Source organism: Temnothorax longispinosus, chromosome 3, assembly GCF_030848805.1.
Source record: "Temnothorax longispinosus isolate EJ_2023e chromosome 3, Tlon_JGU_v1, whole genome shotgun sequence".
Taxonomy (NCBI): Eukaryota; Metazoa; Arthropoda; class Insecta; order Hymenoptera; family Formicidae; genus Temnothorax; species Temnothorax longispinosus.
Genome location: NC_092360.1, coordinates 9223461 through 9249354, shown reverse-complemented (window position 1 = coordinate 9249354; position 25894 = coordinate 9223461). Strand labels below are relative to the sequence as shown.

General features: G+C 38.4%; 1 protein-coding gene across 14 annotated transcripts in view; it reads left to right on the top strand.

Moving 5' to 3' along the window:
• Rdgb (retinal degeneration B) overlaps nt 1–25894 on the top strand; it is a 73929-nt gene that overhangs the window by 38479 nt on the left and 9556 nt on the right. For 2 of the 14 annotated variants that reach the window (XM_071773753.1, XM_071773756.1), the window contains exons 1-20: nt 220–392; nt 14151–14393; nt 15047–15383; nt 15791–15930; nt 16039–16156; nt 17285–17705; nt 18718–18881; nt 19511–19540; nt 20170–20274; nt 20464–20649; nt 20833–20995; nt 21069–21461; nt 21644–21915; nt 22037–22189; nt 22395–22657; nt 22738–22846; nt 23064–23220; nt 23495–23644; nt 24085–24265; nt 24656–24930. In XM_071773753.1, the coding sequence (XP_071629854.1) occupies nt 14316–14393; nt 15047–15383; nt 15791–15930; nt 16039–16156; nt 17285–17705; nt 18718–18881; nt 19511–19540; nt 20170–20274; nt 20464–20649; nt 20833–20995; nt 21069–21461; nt 21644–21915; nt 22037–22189; nt 22395–22657; nt 22738–22846; nt 23064–23220; nt 23495–23644; nt 24085–24265; nt 24656–24930 (3695 nt within the window). In that variant the 5' untranslated portion in view covers nt 220–392; nt 14151–14315. Of the gene's footprint in view, nt 1–219; nt 393–11282; nt 11484–12153; nt 12465–14150; nt 14394–15046; nt 15384–15790; nt 15931–16038; nt 16157–17284; nt 17706–18717; nt 18882–19510; nt 19541–20169; nt 20275–20463; nt 20650–20832; nt 20996–21068; nt 21462–21643; nt 21916–22036; nt 22190–22394; nt 22658–22737; nt 22847–23063; nt 23221–23494; nt 23645–24084; nt 24266–24655; nt 24931–25894 lie in introns of those variants that run through there. The other 12 variants (XR_011731294.1, XR_011731293.1, XM_071773752.1 and 9 more) reach the window with 11 other exon arrangements.

The following is a 25894-nucleotide window of genomic DNA, read 5'->3' as shown; positions in this document are numbered from 1 at the left end:
AAGATCCAAAAATTGAAAGATTATAAATGTCAGGGATTAAAAAATCTGAATACCTCCGAGAGACGCGTTTAATATCGTTGCGTAAAAGAAGCAAAAATTTTCGCTCTTTAAATTCGCTTGTTCGAGTCATCAATAGATACGGCATTGCGCTCTTAATTACAACGGCGCAGGCGTCGAAGAAGCTACCTTATCAACCGAGATGACATCCCAACGCAGGGTCTCGCCTTGGTCGCGTCCGAGGAGTCGTCGCGTGAAAATGCCGGGGAACACCTTGCGGCCGCACGATCGTCGCGTGTGATCGTTCCGCGTGTAAACCGTCGCGAGTATACGATCAGAGCAGTCCTGCAATCGGAGCACCTGTGTCGGCGATTCGGAAGCTCATTGGGAAATCGGTAAGTCGGCGATCGATTGGCGCGTTTCGACGAATGCGTATAAACGAGCGACAAATCGACTGCGTGCTTGGTGAACGGCAGGAAATTGTCGGCGAATTGCGAAACGGCGCGCGTGATCGTCGCTGTGAATCGTCGAGCAATTTGATGGCCTGTGTTCCGGTGATCGATGATGATGGACAGTAGCGTACGAAAGAATTAGACGAGGGAACGGGGGGGGGGGAAGAAGAGAGGCACACGCGAGAGAAACGTTTAGAGAGGATTTTTGATGTGAAATATGATATCTTACTCTCTATCAGAGAACCTTCCTCCTCCATGTGAGAACTTTAGCCCCACCACACGTTACAGTTGCTATACATTTCTTTCCTTTGTATCAATCACCGTGATGCCCAGTAATATGACAGAACAAAAATATAATTACTGATAAATAAGATAACATCATTCTGTTGTGTTCGCGGATAAAATTATCCGTTTGGTTTGAAAATGTTGTGACATTAGGGATCATAGATGTAAATAACTAAATACGCCTAAGATAATGTTAGGAATGTTACGTTTTCTAAACAATTCGTACATTTAATAAAATTTCTTCTCTTCTTCTCAATTACTTGAAAATTTATTCATTCAAGTTATCTCGTGGAATTTTAGCACGTGGAATAGAATTTTAGATTGGTGAAATTGTACCTATTCACACACAAACTTAGGAAATGTAGTATTTGCGAGAGAGAATATCATTAATTTAATATAATTAATTAAATATGATATAACTGATTTATGATGTGATTTATAATAATGGTATCTGTTTAAGGCAGTTCTATACAAGTTACTTCTAATTGTAAGTTAATATATTTCAATGCTGCTGCGTATATTTCAGACAATTAGTCACCACGAATTGTTCATATATTCATGGATTCACAGATACTTGACTTCATGAATTCAAAATCCATTGACCTTTGTATTTGCATATCCTTGAGATAGAATCTTTAGATCTATAGATAGTTTCATAATGGTTGCAATTTTAGCAAACTATGGATTTAGATTTCAGATCCGGAAATCGTTTATTCGACGATTCTAATTCCATAAAATTGATAAATTGTTTATTTTTATTCAAATCTAAAGACACTACATAGATAAAAGCACTTTCGAATAATTATTTGGAAAATATTTTGTCCTATATACGATTAGTAAGTTATTAGATATGTATTATTTTATGTAGATAGATATTTTTAACTAAACATCTTATTTCTATCTTATTTTTCATTTGAGTAAACTTTATCAAATAATTTTATGCTTTTTTAATCGTATTACTAATTGTAAGTATAATAAACTAAAATTATCTCATAAGAATTTATTAAATACAATTTGCAATTATTATTAGATATCCATTAGGTCTGCCATGGAATTTTCTCTTTCGCTGTGGATAATCCCACATAGAAATTTTAAATTTATAAATCTTCGATTCTTAATCGCGATTAATTGCAGTTTTAATTTCGTTTTCGCAAATGCAAATTTAAATTGACTTATTATAACCGGAGGAGATAATTTATTACTTTTATCGCGCGTTTAATCTGCCCTATTATTATTTTGAAAACAAATGTTTTTCAATCGCACAATCGCGCTTTTCGCTTTTCACACTCGAATTTGACATTTGCGATTAATATTCCACTTTACGGAAAATGTCACGCCCGTGGCGTCCAGTATAAATATCCATGCACTCGTGTCTCGTTATTATTTTACTCTCGTTACTGACGTTAACGACAGCGGAGGACATCACAATGTTGACGTCGCGTCGGTTGAATGAGAGCGAATTTCAAGTATCTCCCTTTCTCTCTTTAAGAGACGTCATGAATGACGTCAGACATTTGGAAAATCGATTAAATGTAGGCTCGCCCCAATTTTCGGGTGGAAAACTTAATAAAGCTTAATAGTGGAGAGAGGATAATGAAATTTAAGACTTACATAGATAAAAAATAATGGGATTTCCTTATCTATCTATGTCTACATCATTGCGTTCATATTGGTCACTTCCTTTTTTTTCCAATTATAGAAAATGTTCTATGTTTTAGTTCTATTTTAGTCCTAAATGTCTTATTTATTAAAAATAATGATGAAGAAATAGTTTTATATTGACTTGTCAGAAAAAGATATAAACTTTTGTTGACAGAACGCAGTCCAAAATGTTGAGAAAAAGCTAGCAGAAGCTGAGGAAAAAAAACCGCTACTTTAATAACTTCAATTATTTCGATGGTTTAATTACGCGATATCGCAAGCTTGTTGTTATATTGCGGTTAATGGATATGTACTATACACGACGCGACCTCGGAGATTCTGCGTGCCGTGCGATGTAATTAGGTTCACGCAGCTGAATGATGAACTATGATAAACCGCACACGTCCGCTATACTAATTATGGTCTGCAATAAGTAGAAATTGAGACTCAAGAAGCGCGTGGTCGATTTATTTTCCGGCAGCATCTGTGCCTTCGTAACGAGAACTCTCTTAGCGGTTAATATAAATACGTGACGAACATAAATGCCGCAAAATGCCATAAACTTTCAGGATTTTGCACGTTGCGATAGAGAGAAAAATCTCGAGAAATTATTCGTCATCTTTGAATCCGTAACGGATTTGTAAGATGCTTAATTTCGCAGGACTTTGCCCTTATCGGCTTTTTTATTTCAAGAGCTTTTTTTCAATAATATAAAATTGTTAACCTAAAACACTTGATTTTGTGTGCAATTCTCAGTTCTTTTATTTGATTCCGTAATTCTCTGGGTCTATAGGTGTTTGGAATTTTTATTTTATTTCCAGAGCTTTGTTCTCTAGCGGAACTTTCCGGCTCTCTGAATTCATTGTCTCGCAGACTTTTTTTTTTAACGGTCTCTTGATTCTGCAAACTGCGGAATATATCATACGATATGTGATTTAACAAGTGGGCCTCGATTTAACGAATTTATTCCCATATGTAGTGAGATATTTTCTTATTTCTATGTCAGATATTCGATTCAAATGATACTATCTCCTATTAAAAAATTAAGAAATATTTTTGTAAGAAGTACAATACGTAGATAAGTACTCGAGACAGTATTTTAGCTGTAAACGAACGAGAAACAGTAAATCGAGCTTCATAAATGTAAATATATAATAAAATCATATTTTAGAGTTAATTTTAAGCGGATCTTATGCTATCTTGATAAGTAATGTTTTAGATTAGAGTAATCTTTAATTACATAATGATAATGACGATTTGTGGCGATCGTGGCGCATCGGAGAAATGTGCGCTGCTCGAAGATCCGAGTTCAAGTCTGACCGAAAATCGTTGGTTTTTATTCGATCGCTACATCTCGAAATCAGAAGGTATATAATGATAATCCACTGAGAGTATCTTGCCACGAGAACCCCTCTATATTTAGAGAGGGTACCGGCCCTCCAGGTTAGGGGTTGGAAGTTTAGGCTGACAACCTATTCCCAGAAAACAAATCTTGTCTCGAAACTTGAAAATTTGAGGAGACCCGAGTCCGACTTGGGCTGTAGCTCCACTGGATATATATGAAATATTACGCAAATATCACATGTATATCGGAAATACGATTAGGTTAATACTATTCTGTGCGGTTTAATAAATAATCCATGTCTTATCATTCCATTCGTCTACTATTGTATCGTGTCTTTATAATGTACTAGAACACTACGATAGAAATATTAAATTGAAAAATTTTCAATATGTAATTTTACATACATGTCCATATATATTAATATTTTAAAAAGTATGAAAAATTACGCAATTTTTTAATATATCATTTCTTTCTTATTTTTTTTATAAAAAGAGAATAGTTCGGTCTTTTTACCAAATACGCACACTATGATGCATTCTATGTGTTCAATTCCAAGATAAAATAAAGTAAATGTAAAGGAGAAATTTCTTATACTAGTAATTGCAAGCATCCTCATTTACATACTAACAATGCAAGCTTTTTGAGAATTCTAACGGCAAAGGAGATATTTAGATATTTTTCGAGCGATATACGAGATCATGGCATGCACTTTGAACATTTTTGCGCGTTTCGTGCGCACTTTCATTTACAAATGTCGCATACAACGAAATGTAGGAGGGGAGGGGAAAGGGGAGGATACATTTGCGTTTAACTATTGAAAAGAATCAGGGTTAGGAAGTGAAGAAAAAAAGGAAGCAGAGGAGATTAACGAACATTAATGTCTTAATTAACTTTTACGAGATAGAATCGAAACTCATTTGCGGCCCAGCAAATTAGTACGTAGATCTTTTATGCGCCGTACACATTTCGGCCGGATGTTGGGTCACACCGGGAGAGCGTGCCTATCCTCGGAGGGTGGAAAGGAAACTTCGACCCGCCCTTTTGAAATGTCAAAGGTTGCCGCGCAAGTCGCATCGACGTACTCCCGTTTCCCAGGAAGCAGCCCCTGGTGCGAATCTGGCGGCATTGTTTCCACTTGTACGCAGGATAATTCGCTGTCATCCCACGAGAAAGCAAACAAGTAGAAAAATAATATCTCGGATATCCGTTTAGGAAATATTAACGCGCGGACACGAGATCAATAATATGCTCCGAGCATTTATTCGGGAGACATATTCATACATATTTATCAATAAAACAAATAAATAGTCCGTCGACGAGGCGTCAACGGAACGGAAATCATACATAATTCACGATGGATTTTCATTCCGTTCGAAAATCAAGTTTATACGAAGTTTAATCGAATAAGAATCGTAAATCTCTTTCTCTCTGTATGTGGGTCAATACTATAACAAATGCGCCCGGGGGACGGAAAATTTTTATAAAAAGACGCGTAATCGATGGCCAATACATTTCTGGTAATCGTGCAAATAAGTTAAGAGCGGGCATTCTTATTTTATCGGTGAAAAAACCCCCATGTCTGTGTCGCGGGGTTAATTATAATCTTAACGATCCGCCGTGATCGATGCTCGGAGCCTTTGGTATTTTCGCACAATTATTGTATTAATACCGTACCGGAATATCCGACTAGCCGCGCTTCCCTCGAAAGGTCAGACCGCGGTGACATTACAATTCCATCAAATTCTGAATTTCCCATTCGTCGGCCGCGCGGCGTGAAAAGACTAATATTCGCGACTCCCGAGAGCCGTAATTAAATGCCACGCGAAAGATCCGAGGCGGAATTAAAGTGCAGCCCTTTGCCGTCGGCTCGCAAACAATTTTATTTTCCTTCGCTCGCTCGATATTCAATCTTTATGGGAATGAAAGGCCAAATAGGGTTTCTTGGCGGGTGACGCCGGATATTGCGACTAGGACTAAATTTAGGGCATGCAGGCCTCGATTAAATCCTCTCGCTTCTTTAGAGAACGCTATAAGTATATAATATATAAACCCTTTTTTTAATTTATATTATATTAGATTTATAATCTCAGTATAACTTTGTTGTAATGATTTTTTTTTATTTATTCGGCATATTACACACATAATTACGAGTTATTATATAATTATTATCATATCGTAAAATAACATATATAATCTTATAATTATATTGTTTTATAATAATATAATAATAATTGTTTTATATGATCTTTGTTTCTCAGATCGGTCTTTTAACTCTAGTGCACAATAGTAAGTCACGTTACTATTGTGTTCAGATGAAAAAGTTGTTTTGAAGAAACGAATCTTTCACGATTGAACTTCCAAGAAAATACTTGATTCGAGAGGAATATATGTCGCGTGAGGCAAATATGGAAATATTTTCCGCGGGAATTGCGATATGCAGGTGGCGGGCAGTTTACCAGCTTCCGTCTGGTCCAGATATAGTGGCGTGTCGATAAAGTGTGGATTAAGCGATGTTCCCGTTTGTCATGCGACGCATCCGTTCGTGAGCGTGACGTCTTCGCGTTTAAGTGCACTCCCCCATTAATCTCATCTTCCCGAGGGATTAAATGGGGCCACAATTTCTTCGACGTCTCATTAGATCCGCGTCGGCGTCGCCATAGCAAAGCGTATCGCACCGTCGCTTTTAGGGTTTCGCAGGCAACGTCGCGCGTCGGGCATTATATCACAGTATCACAGTAATCCGAATAACGCGTGTCACAATTCCAAGTTTATTTTCTATTTTTTTATATTCTACATTTTTTGTAGCTCTTGCGCGCTAATTTTATTTCAGTAAATGTCCGGAACGTCTGGAAATTTAGCCAATATATATTCATCTATTCTATATCGGATTTTTCGCATTCGTTATTCATTTTTCTGCCTCTAACGTAAATTATTATTCACGTGTCAATCGACTATTGAGTGATAATCATGACGGTAACTTCAAGCGAAAGGAGCGACACTTCTCGTGGTTGGGACCCTTAAAGTCTCAGCCGCATCTTTCACCCCCAATTTCCCTCGAGAGAGGAATTCCAAGACTTAAGCGAGAGGAAACGTAAGGCGATACACGAGGTATAACATGACATCGTTCGTTCGTATCTGGAGGAGGCCGTCCGGTTCGCGGTGCCTGACATTCCGACGAAAGCTCGGTATGTTCGAGAGATCGAAGGACTGCGAATCGCGAACCGTGCCAGAGACGGATCCGTGCTCCCCTCCGACGGATGATGATCCTCGCTGCGATCCTTACCCACCGTGCCCTTCGCCGAGACCGCCGTGTCCTCCCGAGCCGCCAACTTATCGCCCGCACTCCGGTAACGTTGGGAATTCCTCCACGCGTATCTCGAACTTTCCCGATAAATTCGCGGCTCGGCGCACCAGGAATCTTGCGGCGCCGAGATTTAGGTGGCTCGAGATTAGAATTGCGAACGATGATCTATCGAAATGGAGGACACATATATGTATACAGAAAAGCGGGAGAAGACAGAGTCACATGTATCTCTGGATAATATTCTGGAAAAATGGAACTTTAAGTTTAGACTATTATACAGACCCTCGTATAACACGGGGGATTCGTTCCATGTTATATGAAATATATGAATCTATATGTTATACGAGTCACATAAATTATACATACATGGATTATGTATGCATATGGAAACACATATTTATAAAAGATATAAAGGTTTATTACGGGAATGTAAAATAAAATAAATATTAAAGATATAATAGTAAAATATTTTATATTTTATTTTAAAATAAGTAAATATTAAAAATTTTCCGTGTTGTACGAACCCGTGTTATATGGAGGTCTATAACTTTGATTTATTACATATAAATATATAGAAAATAAAATATTTATTTTTACGTATAAATATTAGAAGATAAAATAATTACTTTTTAAAATACGTAAATTAAACGCGATATATAATGGAAAAGGAAAAAGTTATTAAATATCATACGAAAATTAAATGTAATTAATCATTATTTCAATCAATTTTATATTTTTCTCGATTTCCTGCAGATTAAAACAAAATTTGAGTACAATTAATTTATGTTATCAGTAATAACTCAAAATCTAATTGAATTTGCTTTATTTCGATATTCTGCCTTTTATTTCGATATTTCACATTTATAAAGAGGAATATGCATGGATCGAGAATCGAGTGCTTGGCACGAATTTAATTTACCGACGGGTGAGACTGACCAACGAGTAGAACGCAATTTAATTTCACTATATGGAATTTCTAGCGATACGCGTTAATCACACGTTAATAACAATACGACCGATTATGGGCGCAGATCCACGCAAGCTCGCATTTTGGCGTATGCTGTCATTGTGCGTCGCGTTACCTCTGGTCGTGGTCATGTCGGCGATTACTTATGCGCGGCTGCGAGAAAAAGCGAAGCAGCCGAGGGAGCCGTTCCTGGATCTTCCGTATATGCGTCGTCGGACTAAGGTTCTGGTCCCCACATTTGTCAGAAACTGTCACGAGAAACAGGACTTAAAAAATCTTTTTACCGTTATGATCTAGTAGTTCCGGTAGCGCGAATGTAGACTCTCTCGCGTGCCAATTTATGTCTGCAAACGGCGAGTTTTGCGATCGATTCTTTATCAGCGAGAATTTAATCGTTGACGCGGCGATAGGAGGTATTCTGTATACAAATTTGTAAAATCATTGCAGATCAATCGCGGAGCGATTGCATTGCAAATCACTCGTGGAATTTATATTGCGTTTAATTGAGTTGATGAAATACGAAAATAATTGTGAGATATTATTAATTTGCCGTTAAATCACACAGCGTTCAAGACGCATTAGTGCTACAACCTTGCTTTAAAGGGTATTTAAGCTCTAAGCTGTAAGAAATTGACCAATCACAGTCGAGTATTCTCTTCACATTTTATTGTGATTGGTCAATTTCTTACGGCTTAGAGCTTAAATATCCTTTAAAGCAAGGTTGTAGACCAGCACTTACAAATTGCTTTTGTAGAATTTTCAAATTGCATTGATTAAGCATAAAAGTGAATGTAAGGTATAACTTGCTTCCTTCTTTAAATTCACAATGAAAGTATAGCGAATCAATCTTGATCAAATCTATTTCGAAAATATGATTTTTCAAATATTTAATGCGCGAATGTTTCAGAAATCTGTGCAGCCATTTCTTTCTTTTTTTCAATTTTGCAAGATGCATGATTAAATTGTGACACAAATTTTTATTCGGTCACTTACGGTAGTCTATTTTATGTCTCTTTGACTGCTAGACCTATTTCCTTGGTGGTCTCGATTATCGACTAATGAAGACCCACAATTTCACTGACCTTACCTTAGTTCTCTTATACTATTCTCTTATACTATAAATTTCATTATAATTTTTGCTATATATTTCGTAAAATTCGCAAAAGAGAGAACGACGGAGGAAAGTTCTCCGTCTGTTTTGATTTTGGATTTGTAAACAGAGCCATTCTCCAGTTTTGTTACATCTCTCTCAACCGCGTGAGCTTTTTTTAGTAACTCGATGCAAAATTAATTTAAATTTGTTTGTCTACTTAGAATAAAATTAATATTGCTCATTTATCGTTAGAGGCTTTACGTAGCGAATCAATTCTTGATCAATTCTTGATCGAATCTATTTCGAAAATATTATTCTTTCGAATATTCGATGCGCGAATGGCTAAGAAATCCCCATCCATATAGCTTTCATTTTTCTTTCAACAGCCATTTCCTTGGGGCGATGGGAATCACACGTTATTCCATAATCCTGTGAAAAACCCGGTGCCTCCGCACGGTTATGAAGTCGAGGATCCAAACAGAATCGCCAAGAAGGCGGGGAATTAGCAGAAGCGTGAGAATAACTTGATCCTGTTAGTGGCAGCTGGAAATAGGCGAGACAAATATGATGGCTTGTCTGCCGACGCGCGACGGTCGTTTTAATTTTTAATCGGTTCTTGTCGCCCCAGAGAGAGAGAGAGAGAGAGAGAGAGAGAGAGAGAGAGAGAGGGGGGAGGGGGAAGGAGGATCGGATATGAAATATTAAATTTTAATTTGGACTCTCGGTTGCACATAAAGTGGTTGTAACTCGTTTACCTAATTACTCACCTAACGCACGGTGACATTTATTTATTCGAAATTGTTGTGGAAATAATTGTTTAAAACCGCTGTATAAAAGTTTCAATAAAAAAAAATTTCCAGAGTCGCTTTGTTAAAATTGTTTCTCTTACATTATTATATCTTCCGTCATCTAAGACTGGTGCTTTTTTGCATAATTATTCCTCTCACCGCGACTGTATTAAATTTAATCGAGTAAAAGGATTAAGGAACGCGGTTTCTCACAATTTTGAGATTTCGAAAGATGTAGTTTCCAAGAGATTGTTCGGGGATTAAACTTAGGCCCGGGACAGGCCTGGAAAGAGGCGAGATTTTTTTTCAGGACACCTCACTGTCAAATTAGAGCGACAACAACGGAAGGGTTCCGAAAGGGTTAAGGTGACTCCGGCGGGAAAGAGACGCGCACGCCGGAGTCGCGGCGTCGCGACGCCGCCGTTTTCGATCTCGCCTTCTCGCGGGGGTTCGTCGGCGCGCGAGTGGCGCAGCTGGTCTCGCGCCTTCTTGGCCGTTCGGGGGCGATCAATAGACCGGGTGGCGGCGGAGGACGGTGGTTGTCCGGGCAGTGGCGAGTTAACCACCCCGGCGTCACATTTCTATTATCTAACGACAATCTCCGGTATCACGTCTCCATTATCTAGAAACGATCCCCGGCGAGATCTCACGTATATCCGCCACGCGGATATGGGAGGAGGGAGGGGGCGGAGTTATCTTTGAGCTCTGTCATCGCGGAGTCGTCACGACACACGGCACCCTCCATTTCAGAGACGTGCATATACGAGCATCCGCAAATACGTCGATTCTCTTTCGTATATACATTTTACGATAAATCGCTGATAAATAATGATGATCGCTGGATCATGGTCTTGGTCAGCGTGTGATCGCACGGGAAATTCTCCTTTGGGAATTTCTCAGTAAATTGCTTTCGCATTATTCGTTTTTTTTTTTACGACAGATCACTAGTATACTTTTATATCATAAATTATGATATAATCCTTATAGTACAAAAATGTGCGATATCTAGTGTAAAATATAAAAGCGTGTTGCAAATGCAGAATTTGAAAGATATCACATATCTTATACATGTCTCAAACAACGATATGTTTCTTAAACCCTTTAATAATTAAGAGAGAAGAAGGTAATCGCAGCCTGGACCACCCTCGGAGCCGATGCATAAAAATCTTTTCAATCATGTGACGTGCGTAAATCGCAATAAATTATACGCTACGGCGCGGCGGTCTAACGGCGCACGAGGCCTGCTCTTTGTTGTAAAATAACATGTTTGTTCACATTGGCGCTGTTTAATTTACGGCCCTGCCCGCGGGCTCGTCGGGTCGCGAGGTATACGAGCTCCGATTGGCCGGCAGCGATTTCGCGGGTTCGACGAGTCGCGCGTGCGATCGCGGCCTCCTTCCGCTCCGCCGTCCGTCAGTTCAGTCGGTGGCGACGCGTCGCCGTGTTCGCGTGTTGTATGTCGCGTGTGCGCGCCCTTCGATGTCACTTGGTCCCGTCGTCGTCGTCGTCGTCGTCGAGCCGCCCCCCTTAAGCACCCTTCAATCGCGTCCCCGCCGTCCCCGCTGTGACATCATTCGCATCATTCGACGTCATTGTTTAACCCTTTTATCGGTAAATTAAACCGCCCGCCTTTTTCGCCGAAAGCTTTTCGACCCGTTCCTTCCTCTTAATCGAAGCGACGTGAATTCGTACGATATCGGAAAGAAATCTACGGGTTAATTTTCCTTAACTAATTGCGACGCGTATTAATTTTATTCTGTGTATCTTTATTCTCTCTAATATTAAGAAAATTCTTGTCTTTAATGTTGTCACGATATCGTTACTCTTACGACCGGTTTTGAAAAGGATCATAATGAACATAATACGATAATGCACATTAATAAGAGCTCATTTATATTTATTTACGAGAAATGTATAGTATACATTGTACACTATGGTACTGTGTGTCATCGACTTTAAAAATCATTCATATTTAAAGAGATTATTTACAGAGATTTCTTAAAAATCTCCTCTCGCGATATATTATTAATTAATAATCTGTTTCACATTTTATTCATCGTCTTTTAAAATTCATTCTCAATTAAATTAATAATTCTATTTAATTAAGCATCCTAACGCTTTATTTCTGGGAGTGTTATACATTATATGTATATGTGTATAGTTATACAGAAGTTGTTTTTTATTAAATTATTTTTATTATATATAATATATGTAGATATAATAAAAGTGATTTAATAAAAAAATTCTTTTATATATAGGTATAGAGAATAAGAGTTCATTCACTAAAAACGGTGCAGGATCGACGAATTGAATTCTTTTCGCAATTTATCGCGCTTGTGTGAAGCGACGAACAGAGGGCGAATTTTGAGATTAAAAGCTCAATTAGAGCGCACGTTCAGCGAGCGCGATCGCAAAAGTCTCCGAATTGGACTGACGGAGTGGAGTGACACGCGTGCAATGTTCTCGTGTCCCGATCCCACATATCTCGCTCCCGCGAAGCGGAGTTTAAATCGGGACACGAGGAAGATGTAAAAACTCGGAGAGAAGTATCTCCTCCGGAAACTACGCCGCACGTCGGTGGTGCCGTGAATGGTACGTCCGTTATCGTCAACATCCACTGCACTCTCGCTCGACCAGAGCAAATGTGCATTTGTGCAGAACTCGCAGTACGGCGATTAAAGTTTGCAATTTTGTGTGTGGGTGATGTATGCGCGTGTGCATGTATGTGTATGTGTGTGTATGTGTGTGTGTGTGCGCGTTCACGTATATGTTTACAGAAACGACCGTGGTCTTATGAATACTGGCGGATTTTGCAGCAGGCCGATCTGTGCCGCGTAATTGCCGGCTGCTAATTTAGCGCGCGAGATAAAATTCACGTACGCACGAGCGCCGGGGCTGACCCGCGTATAAATAAACGTTTCGCGTAACGCTTTGTTTATTGCTTCTGCTCGGATGCGAGACATTGCGAGAACGCGGCTGCTTCGTGCCGCGAATTATTCGCTAAAAATTAGCGATTTGCATGCGGGATATTTTACGCGTGAGATTAGGGACGATGAAGAACGAATTAAAATGTGTTACCTTTAAAGTATAAAATTGACGAATTTATATAACAATGAAATTGAATGACAATGAAACTGACGAATTGTCTTCCTGCTCAATATCGCAAAAACAGCACTTGAAACACAGTGTTCTTTTTAAGAAACGTTTGCCTCAGGCTCTGGTATATAATTCAAATTGACAAAAATAAGAGAAAGTTAAAAATATCGGAATTACGTGATAATTTGTATGATTATTGATAATGTAATTGACAGATCTCGCGCTCGAAATACGCATAAACGTCACTTCATTATTCAATACTGCACATTATCCATTATTATTTCGCTTAGCTATCAATTATGTACCAAGGCCATACTCACCTGCATCGCGATGAACAGATACTGTTCACGGAACATGTTGATAAAAACGGCCAATTACGTAGATGGGAAGCTTGAATTTTTTATTCCTTATAGACATGAATTTATTGCTGGCGTTGGCTATTATGGTTATTTGCTATTTTTAACCATGACTAAGCGCCGGAACTACGAATGTTTCCGACACAGTAAATATTCGCGTCAATAAGGATGCGATATTTACGTATCGCTGAGCGCAAGCAGCAACAGCAACTTGCGCGATAGTTGCGATACGATCGACGTGGTTTGCGTTCGCCACAACGTGTACCCTGCAATCAAGACGAGAGTTGTATAGAATTTAATTCAATCAAAGAAAGTCCAGCGGCGCACAGCTCGGGTATAATGATAGTAATTCTCGGTACCTATCAATTTTCCTCGTTTTCGATATCTTTTTTTTTTGTAAGAAACGAGTCGAATTGAGGCCGCGTGCGTAATTTTCAATTCTAAACAATTCTTTGATTACGCAATCTTTTTACAATAGATGAAAGAATATACTCTTGTTATATATACAATTGTTTTATATTTATCGATATTTCAACATTATGCGAATTGTCGTTAAGTATTCTGCTTATAAAAGTAGAATACTTTTTTTTATGTTTTCCTTTTATTTCTCGCTCTTACTTACTCACTTTTCGTCGGTGCATTTTTTCCAAGCGTGGCCATTATCCTCGAGATAATTATCAAGCTTTTATCAAACTCCGTTATTACGAACGCGTGAAATCTAAGGATTCTCGAGAACCATCTACGTAGCAATCGTAGCTTGGTATTTTAAATGCAGATCGTCCCCGATGTAAAGCGATATGGAAATATCTTCTTTCTACTTTTGCAGAAGATTACACTTGACGACGCAAAATGGAGACGTCACTCGTGATTCCTGGCGAGAAAGATCTCTTGAGGTGTCGCGAAGACGTCGAACGCGGCGGCGTCCGGTATCTCTGAAGGGGAGACGCGCTTTGCGAAGATGCACGGGTGATACAGGACAGGCTCCAACAAAATGTTGATCAAGGAGTATCGCATACCGTTGCCTCTCACGGTAGAGGAGTATCGAATCGCTCAGCTGTACATGATAGCGGTAATTATCGCGTTTATAACTCATCGCGTCGGCCCGCGTGTCGCGAGAAAGGAGACTTGCGATTTAATCTCGATTTACTTGCTAATTGAAATTTATTTACATTTTGCGTACTTTCGGCGAAACATCTAGATTCTGACTCTACGAAAGCTATAGATGGTGAATTACAGAGAGTTTATCTTGGAGATAGCCGTAAATTTCTAATTTCTCTTTTCAGAAGTTCGATTTACTTCAACTTGTCTATTTTCCGCAGAGTTTATTTGCGTACGATCGGTTTTGCGATTTTATGATAAAGAATAACATTGAATATTACTCGTCAATTGTAATAAATTATGCATATTAGCCAAGTAGATTATGCGTACTGGTCAATAATGATTCTAACGCGATTAATTTCCGTCGTAAAACACGTTATTCAAATGCTCGCTGATCCGACATCCTCGGTGTTATATATTGTTTTTGTCCCTCGCGATTATTGCGCCTATCTTATCCTTTTTTCCCTCTGATTTTTCTTTCTATTTACGTCCTTCCCGCGTGTATGCCCGCGCGACAGCGGCCGTTCCTCCACCGATAAAGATAAGGATAAAGATTTTATGGCCGACGCGGCGAATGTGCTCCTTAAGTGATCAATAACCGTTCGCCCTGTGTAACTCGCACAGAAAAAATCTCGGGACGAGAGCAAGGGTGCCGGTAGCGGCGTGGAGATAATCGAGAACGAGCCGTACAGCAACGGTCCGGGCGGTAACGGGCAGTACACACACAAAATCTATCACGTGGGCAGTCACCTGCCGGGCTGGTTCAAGAGCCTCCTGCCCAAATCGGCGTTGATCGCCAAGGAGGAAGCATGGAACGCCTATCCGTACACCAAGACCCGCTACACGTGCCCGTTCGTGGAGAAGTTCTCCGTCGAGATCGAAACCTATTACTTTCCGGACGACGGTCACCAGGAGAACGTCTTCAATCTCACCGGCAGTGATTACAGGAACAGGATCGTGGGTAAAGAGGAAATTAGATTAGATTAGACGAACACGGAACACGACGTTGTCACGCCATTCAACAGCGATGTAGTTGAGCCTGAAAGTAAAAATACCGCGTGAACTTCGTGACGTAAAATATGTATGTTCGTCTTAACAATAGACGAAGCTCGCAATATTTCTCAAATAAATTTCTCGATAATGTTGTTCGCTAATTTTCGTACGATTTGTCGATTACTATAGGATCGTTCATTGTTGGTTTCTTGTTTGTTAGAACTAGGATTAGTTATAATAATTCCCCGAGTATTCAGAAAATCTTTACCGTTGCTCTTAACGATGTTATAAACTACTGTTGACTTTTAATAATTAAGAAATAACGCGGTTGTGTCACACTTACTCCGATTGATTCCGCGACAATTTGTTCCCAAGACCTGATCGACATTGTCAAGGATCAGCCGTACGGGGCGGACTATGTGAAGGAGGAGGACCCTAAGCTGTACATGTCGGAGAAGACCGGTAGAGGCCCGCTGGAGGACACGTGGCTGGAGGATTATTGGGCCGATGTGGAAGTATACATCTCCCCATTTCTCTTCCTCTTTCTCTATCTTTTTCGAAGAATTTTACACCTATCCGCTTAAGTAGTTTCACCGTTGATACATTAGCGATTCTCTCGCTAGGGAAAGCAACAGCCAACGCCGTCGGGAAAGTCATTAATGTGCGCGTACAAGCTATGCCGAGTAGAGTTCCGTTATTGGGGCATGCAAACGAAATTAGAAAAGTTCATACACGACGTAGGTTAGTACCGTTTACGTGCTCACCACTTTTGCCCTATCTTGCCCTTTGGATGCCGGGCATTTAACTCTTGACATTTTTATCCCGAACGCGAGACTGCCCTTCACCGGGCCAGTTTACCGGGAAGAACATTTCCCAGAAATGAGATTGGTCTTTCTGAAAATTCTGAATAAAGATATCGCATGCTGTTTCCTTCGGGATAAAACGAAATTGGAGAAACTTCAGCGCTGCCAATTTAAGTACGCGTTTCTCTTCGTAGAACTAAGGGTTCACTTATTCGATATACAGAGTATCTCGGAAGTTGTGCATTTTCTTAGAACGAGTCAAAAAGAAGAAGAATCTCTTCTTCAATATTGCACAATAAGTGAGCACAGAAATATCGATTTTGAATTTGTATAAAATGGAAACATTTAATGTTAAATATTGAAAAACAAACAGTACATAGTAGTATAAAAAGTTATATTACAAAGTTACAAGTTACAAAAAAAGGACCAGTCGAAAGAAATTGCACAATTTTTTATACATCCTGTATATTGTAATTTTGTATTTGTTCATGTTTCGCTTTTTTTATGAATAACGATGCTTTGAGTTTGCCAAATTTAACACGATATAAATTCTTATGCAAAGAGCCCGGCAGCTAAAGGGTTAACTCTTTCGATCATGAATCTTTATTCTGTTAAAAAGAATCTTATTTAATTTAGGTTGCTTTAAATTAAAAGTTAATCGTGGATTAAACTACCGTTTAAGTATTTATTAAAAACAAATTAATTGAAATTAGAATTGCAATTTTCTATTGTTGATCTCTAACATTTTTCTGAACATCTTTTGAATTTTGAATACTAATTTAGAATACTTATTGTAGCTTATTTATATACTTGTTGAAGTCGAAGCATGCAAATAAAAATAGATTTTTAACGTAAAGACTTTTATCTTCGAATTAGCAGAATTGTAGCCTATTTCATTATGGATTCGCTATTACTTTTGTCCACGCAACATCGGGCGTTGCCACGCTTGCCGTTGCTGGAATAGCTTCTTCCTCCCCGTGATACACAAGAGGTCGTGATCGAAAGGGTTAATTTTAACCGGCGCACCCGGTCGGCCGTGCGTGAGACGTATTAAGGTCGGTTCCAGCTCTGCGGAAGACGATGGTGCGGGCGCACAGGCAGGCCTGGGCCTGGCAGGATGAGTGGACTGGTCTGACGATGGAAGACATCAGGGAGATTGAGCGGCAGACGCAATTGGCGCTGCAGCGGAAGATGGGCCTGGGTGACTCGGAGGACGAGCTCGAGGACGAGAATTGGAAAGCGGGCGCGACGGGAACGACGACGATCACGACAACAACAGCGACGTCGGCGAACGCGACGATGACGTCGGAGGAATCGGCGGTAGCCAAAACGCTGGCGGCCACCCTGGGCAGCATCGAGAAGAACGAAGAGGCGCAGAGCCCGCTGTCCATCAGGAAGCCGTCCGACATTCCCATCATTAACACGGCGGCCAGTTCCGAGGGCGAGATCAGCCCCGAGGACTCTCCGATCGACGTGGATGAAATCAAGTAAGATTATCCCGATTCTATCTTATTCGCGCTTCCCGAAAAATGTTGACAGTTGTGCCGATGTGTGTGAACTTACATCCTCAATCAAGATTTTATTTCGAAGAAAGATTGAGCCGATTTTTCAGAAATTTGTTTTTGATTATTTTAAACAATGTCGGAGCATATCCAGAGTAACATGTACAAAATAACAGCGTATAATAACGTAGAATACTCGATAAATGCATCTACTTGGCGAGAAAATGATCTTTTTTGACAATAAATTAAAGATACAGAAGAAAATTTTTTGTTTGATTATTGCATGACAGCTTTTGAGGCAAACGACTTTATATAACTATATGTAAAAATGCGGAAAAATTTTTTCATTACGTATTTATTTAATATTTTTGTATCTATTGTCCATAAGGCATGTTATGTATAATAGAATTTATTTTTGTATATTATTCTTATTATTATGTATCAAGTAATATTTAATATCATTTTGCTTTCATTATTTTCTTAAAACGATGAGATAATCGCGAATGCACACATATCTGTGGGGTTGGTAGTTTGTGGCTTTGATTACAGCTATATAACTGCCATAAAAAACTGCGTTCTAAATCATGATAAAGTAATGTGATAATAATTGTGGTATTAATACAGGACACGATATTAAATTTCATTTATGGTTGAATGCATTAACACATTATTGACCGAGCAAAAACTAATGCCTGTAATGCTATTTTTCACACAAGCATACAAAATTTATTAAAGATAAATAGTGTACCAAAGATTAAAAAAAAAAACAAATCACAACAAACAGTGAAGGATAAATACAATCACAAATTCTATAATGATAATGTCATTTTTATTAATTTTAAGCTCTAACTTCGCACAAACATTTAAACTGTATGCTCTAAACACGAGTAAACTCGTCGTCAGACAATAACATTCGGGCAATGAGAGACGAGGTCATACGTTCCCGGTCAATAACGTGTTAACAAATTAATTGGACTAAAAGCGAGCTGCGTTGTAGAAATGCGGCCGCCGGTGAAAAGGCCAAGAAGGAGTGGATGAAGAGCAACGTGCATTCGCCGAGTTCGAACAAAAGCTTCGACATCCAGATCGCGAATTGGAGGATGGAGAGCATCGTCAGGGAGTCCGAATCCGGCAGCGACGACGAGTTCTTCGATTGCCAGGGTAAGACTTACGACGCATGCGTACGTATAGCATGCATGTGATAATTTAGAGAAAACGCATTAACACGGTTCGTAATAAATGAATGATAGCGGATGATAATTCTGTGACACGCTGCTTTCCGTCGTAAGTCTTAATGAGTCTTAAATAAATCAATGAAAGACCTAAGACGACATTATAAATGTCGAATCTGATCAGTTTAAACAAAAAAATATATTATTTAAAAGATAAACACCGAATATTCCAAGGAGTCCAAAGAGCCGTCGAATATTATTTATTCATTAATGTCGAAATTAATTAACATAGAATGAATAATAATCTTGAGAAAATTTTCAAGAACATATCTATTGTAAATTATTTAGACATCCTATTTGAAAATATTTAAATATGCCATTTAAGAGATTTTTGTATAGTATATGTGTAAATAATTCTCTTGTGAGATTCTCTAAAATATTTTCTGCAATCTGATATTATAATGTCTTATAATGAAGCTCTTGCCAATTCTTGTGAATTATGCGAAAGAAGTGTGTCTTGCAACAATGCGTAGCTAACTCAAGTAGAAACAACAGCATGTGCTGCGTTTTTATGTGTAAAAACCTCTTTGTTTTTTATGTCGCACCCTCATACTGCAGCTGGGTTCATTATACCTGTTATACGCAAAGGTAGGATACGCAGAGTGATTAAATAATAAGCGAGATAAGTTGCGAGGCGAGAGAAAGGGAGGAAGAAAGAAAGAAAGAGAGAGAAAAAAAGAAAGAGAGAGTTGTCATACATATGTCATCTGTGTATAATTAAAGAATGGCCTTAAAATAGATGCGATAAATCGAGCTGTTTGGCACATACAAAATTTGCATCTTTCGGCGTGACATGCGACTAAGATTAGACTCGAGCATGAAAATCCGCGAAAGGCTCACATGCGGCATGCAGCAGCATGGCTACGTAGTAAAGAGATTTAACTGATCTAGTGGCTAACGAAAATTAACTAGTTCTGCATACGTTAGATAGAGTTTCACATAAGTATTGCATTAGACGGAGTAACACATGCAAAATGACCTCTATATAATCTAGAATTCGAATAATCTATAATTGCAATTGAGCTTCTATTTATACATCGCAAATTATTAGACAAATATTGTTATAAAATTATTATTGTTTGTGAGATGCTCTCTTTGAAATATCGTATTTTATAATATCGATTCATATATTATTGCGAGTCATGTTTCAAAACATATACGATTAATCGGGAAGAAAGCACATTGCATAAGCAGTGTTAACGTTTCTGATTACACAGAGGACTTTGAAGATAGCTCTTCATTAGCTAAATGGAGTTCTTTGGATCTTCTAGCAGAAGGGGAGGACACGACTGTGCGGACACCATCTGCGGCAAACGAGCAAGGTTAATATATTTTAAAAAATATTTTTATAGTGCATAAATGTAATAGTTATTATTAAGCTTACATCGCATTATTTTCTGTCTACTAAATAATTTTTATTTTCTGAAATGTGATAAAACATAGAACAAATTTAAATTATTAAATTCTTTTAACGTGAACGGTAACAATGGGGATACCTCTCCTATTTTCAGAGGATACAATATTTTCGCCTTCGTATCTGCAACGTATCACCAATGAACGAAGTAGCAAGAGATTGCAGATCAGCACATCGGCCAGCATCGACATGTCGTGTCCAGCGTCCCCTCAACATTCTCCCACGCATCACCCATGCAAAATTACTGTTTTAATTATTGTGGTGCATGGTGGTAGTGTTTTAGGTAAATACCTTTGTCTAATTTATATAATTCGTAAGCTATTTTTTTTTTAATTTAAGAAAGTTAACATTATAGATTTTTTATTTCGTATATAGTTGTATATATCCTTTATTACGTGGAAAGAACTGACCAAGAAAATCACTGTATCAGCATGTATTGAGCCAGAATCACATTTTTGTATTCCAGACGCAAATGTCGATTTAACGGCAAAAAAATCAGACATTACGACATTCCGGGGAGCTTTTGAATCCGTCATGAGACAGCATTATCCTAGCATGGTCGGTCACGTATCCGTTAAATTTGTCGCCTGTCCTTCCATCTGCACCGAAGCCTTGGGAATTTTGTCGAGGTAATATAATCTATTTTTTACGTTTGATTGTAATCTACGGACGTTACTATAATCTTTTAATTTCATTGCGTAGCCTGAGCCCATACAGCTTCGACATGTCGCCTTCGTGCATGGACGCTCCGCAAGTAACGCACGACACTATCCCGATCGGCGCGATTCCACTGCTAGCGAGTTCGAGTTCCGAATATCAAGACGCAGTGTCGCGGGTGGTGATAAGTGCCAACCAAGTGTACCATGACTTTATCAAGAGTGATGAGGGTAAAGGTTTCAGCGGGCAGATCTGCTTTGTGGGTGACTCGGTGGGGTCGATCCTGTCCTATGACGTCCTGTGCAGGGCGACACAGCACTCGAGACACAGTAGCGAGAACAGCATTCTGGAAGGTAGCGGTCAGCAGGGCAATGATAACGGCGAAGACGGCAAGCATTTGACCGCTCCATCTCCTAGGAGAAGGTCTTCCGGCACGAGGTGAGCAATTATGATTATATCAATGATTCTTTTAAATAAAGCTAAGAAAATAAAATAAAAAGGGAAATTAATATATCGCGACTTGTTGTCAATTATTTACATTAAGCACAGTATGTTGCCAATAGAATTGACCTATGACTAATAAAAATATTAATTGGTCTTTATTAACGTGTCGTTTACAGTGACAAGCTGGATTTTGAAGTGGGTGACTTTTTTACGTTCGGTAGTCCGCTTGCATCAGTCCTCGCTTACAGAAAGATTGCCACGTCTAGCGACAGGAATAGTTTTATACCCAAGCCGTTAGTCAACCAAATGTACAATCTGTTTCATCCTACGGATCCCATGGCCGCGAGATTGGAACCCTTGATCTCAGCAAGGTTTTCACTGATCACGCCGGTCAACATTGCCCGATATCAAAAGTATCCACTTGGCAATGGCCAGCCTTATCACCTGCGTAAGTATATTAGGATTGCAAATAGGATTATGGAACATAGAAATTATATTTTCCACTCTCCGAGATTTGTGGTAAAATTGGGAGAACAAAAATTTTAAGTAGATTGTAAACTTGATTTCAGTGGAGACTATCCAGACCAACCCGCAACTGATTGTTGACGGATTGAATGTTCCCAATCTTCAAATGTCGCATTTAAGAAGATTATCCGATATATCACTTCAAAGTACAATGTCAGGCATTATCGACAATGTTCCTTTACAGGCAGTATCTGCCCGTAAGTAGAAATTATTTGTTGCACTGCCGTTTGTTTACTATACCAGCAATTCAGAACCTAAAAGCTTGTTTAAAAGCTTTAAATTCCAAAATTAAATTTGCGATAGTTTTTCTAAGCAAGCGTCAATTTTTTAATCGAAAGAGTGAATTATCCTACGTAATGTCAAGCATACCGAAGTAGTCCGAAGCTTATTATTTTGTTCCAGTGATGCAAAGGTGGTGGGGCACCAAAAGACTAGATTATGCGCTCTATTGTCCAGAGGGTCTCGCTAATTTTCCTACAAACGCCTTGCCGCATCTCTTCCACGCTAGTTATTGGGAGTCTTCGGACGTGATCGCGTTCATTTTGAGGCAATTAGGCAGATTCGATTTGCCATTGCTCGGCAACGAGGAAAAAGATCTCACTTGTTTCCGTCCAGGTCAACCCAGAGAAAAATGGAATAAAAAGCGTACCTCCGTTAAACTTAAGGTTTATTTCTTTATCAATTTAAATATAATATTTAATTGTCTGTTACTTAAAAATTGACATGACATATTGACATATTTCAGAATGTTGCTGCCAATCACAGAGCGAATGATGTCATCGTGAGGGAAGGTGCACCACAAGTATTAGTCGCTAGGTTTATGTACAGTCCTATTGATATGATAACTTTAACAGGTATAAATAAAATTAAGGAAAGAACTTTTCTAAAACTGATCTTTATAATAAGTGGTCTATTTAACCAATTTCAAAATATAACATTTAATTAATAACTTACTTAATTTATCATTTATTATTAATAATAATTTTATACATTGAAACGCGAATCGATATCGTAGTCGTTAAAAATATGATATTAAATGTAAGATGAAAAATATTTGTCATTACGTCGTAGGTGAGAAAGTTGATATCCATATTATGAAAAACGCACCGGCAGGCGAGTGGACATACATCTCTACTGAGGTAACTGACAAAAATGGTAGAATAATTTACAAAATACCAGATGACAAAGCGCTAGGTTACGGACTTTATCCAGTAAAGATGGTTGTAAGGTAATATATATTTCCCTCTTTAAAATTTAAATAGATATTAATGTAAGTTATAATCCATGTAGATTAAAATTGTTGCTAATAATTAAAATAAATTATAATTTAATATACTAATCGAGGAAAATTGAAATTAATATTTCACGTCATATGAATGAAAGTTAAAATATAGATGAATAAGTAAGAATAATTAAGGATGTAATTAATATAAATTAGCTTTTTATTTAATGCTAAGGAAATATAAATTTCTAATACAAATGCATGTTCAATCGCGTTTCAGGGGAGATCATACATCTGTAGATTTTTTCATGGCTGTGATACCGCCGAGAACTGAGTGCGTGGTTTTTAGCATAGATGGTTCTTTTGCCGCTAGTAGGTCGGTGAGTGGTAAAGATCCGAAAGTCTGGGCTGGTGCCGTCGACGTTGTGAGGTAATATATTATAAAGACGAATTAGAGAACGAATTTTGCGAATATTTCTTTATCTGCGGAATGCAAAAGTATTTAAAAAATAAAAATTTTTTATATTATTCTTGCTTAACACTTTCTCGTTTTTATCACAAAGTTTTTTTTGCTGAATGTACATATAAGGTGTTCGTAGTTGGGTTAAATCTTTATTTTATTATTCAACGTAATTTCTACATAACATTAAGAAATAATTTTATTTACAAATATTTTCTGTGGCATTTCTTTATTTGAGATACTTTAATCTGAAAAATCGACTTGTTTAAACGAAAAGGTGCCACATAATTATATTTGGAAATCAGCTCTAAAATATATTCTATAACAAATGTACATACGTCTTTTTTTTTTTTTTAAGCAAAAAGTTGATATTGTTAGGAAGTAACATTCTTCTTTATTATTTCTTATAGGCATTGGCAGGAACTGGGTTACCTCATCATTTATATTACTGCGAGACCCGATATGCAACAGCAGACAGTAGTTTCCTGGCTGTCGCAGCATAATTTTCCTCACGGTCTTGTCTCATTTGCCGACGGCCTGTCCAGAGATCCGCTCGCCCACAAAGCCGCCTACTTGAATAAGCTTGTGAAGGTTTGTGCTTGCTAGGATTATACATATATTTAGAATGCACAGCTAACAATAGAACCAGATAAATCAATTAAATATTCATGGATGATCAATTCTCAGACAGCTAATACTTTCGTTTTCTAATCAACAAGTAAACCTACAAATCATTGTTTTGTTTAATTTGGATGGATGTTCGACTACTTATAAAAATGTGTATTTTATACATCACACCGTCACAAGTACCTATATTTATTAATTTCAAAATTAATTTTTTATCCAAAGTTAAGAAAGTTTAATAATTTTTTTTTACATCTTGGAAAGAATTCAGGTTAAATTATGATCAATTGCCTCGCATTTCTTCAATCTACACGATACAATTTTGACAGCGAATTAATAATGATCAATTGGATGTAGGAGCACGGTATGATAATACATCAGGCGTACGGCAGCGAGAAAGACATTAACGTATATACGGCGATAAGCCTGAAACCGAGCCAGATCTTCATCATCGGCAAAGTATCCAAGAAGCATCAAGCTATGGCGACAATACTGTACGACGGGTATGCCGCTCATTTGAGCACGCTGCAGGTGCACGGGGGTTCGCGGCCTGCTCAGGGCAACGCGCGCATGGTGATCCCCAGGGGTCAGTTCGGCTTACCAGGACAGAATAGTTCCCTGCGTCGACGAAGGTGAGTTTTTCTAGCAATGCATTCTGACAATATCGTAACAAAAGATCTTCCCACGCTTCGCTAAAGGATCAAATATCTTTCTTGCCGGATTCTGTTGTTCGTTACGCTGAAAGCGTTGTAGTTATGCATTTACTGTTGTACCGGAATCAATTGCACCTGTGGTTGTGGCTGTTAAATTCACAATTAAGAGTACCAATCACTTCTGCTTATTCTTACAACACTTAGTTTTTGATTATAATTTTTCTTCTTCACAATAATATGTAGATATTAGGAAGCTTTTCTGAAATATCATTGCATTCGAATAGTACTATGTTGAAAACAGTATCAACTTGTGTAATAAATAATCTAATAATTCAATTCATTTTTCTCTACGTTCAACAGTTTATTGTAATTATAAGAAGAAGGAGAAAAATTCTGTCGAACTTGTGGCGATCTACGCCACTCACATAACACATCCGCGCGATAACGCGGCGGAATCTATATTACTAGTTGTTTGTTGTTCCTTGGCGCAGATACGCCTGACAGGAGTGATAGGAAGGAGCCTCGTAACCTGAGGAATTCCTGTCAGGCGTCTCTGCGCCAAGGAACAACAATAACTGGTAATATAGATTCCGTCGAGTTATCGCGCGGATGTGTTATGTGGGTGGCGTAGATCGCCACAGAATTGTTCAAGAATGAAAAACTGTTTAGTTCGTTAACATTGGTGCAACTGACTTTCGAAGCTACAAGGGGAAGATGCAGACAGCATCTTTACGAGAGCGAGTTTATCCTCTCAACCCTCTGTTGCCCAATTGCTTGAAATTGCTTTCAAACGCGACAATTTTGTCTTATTTCTTTCGCTCTGGGGGTAGTAATCGTTAAATTAATTGCTGGTTTGAATTGTCGGTTTAACAATCGTTTATGAAAATTTAAGAAGCTATCTGATGAACTCTTCAATCTTCCGGAAAATATGTGCTTTGAAAGG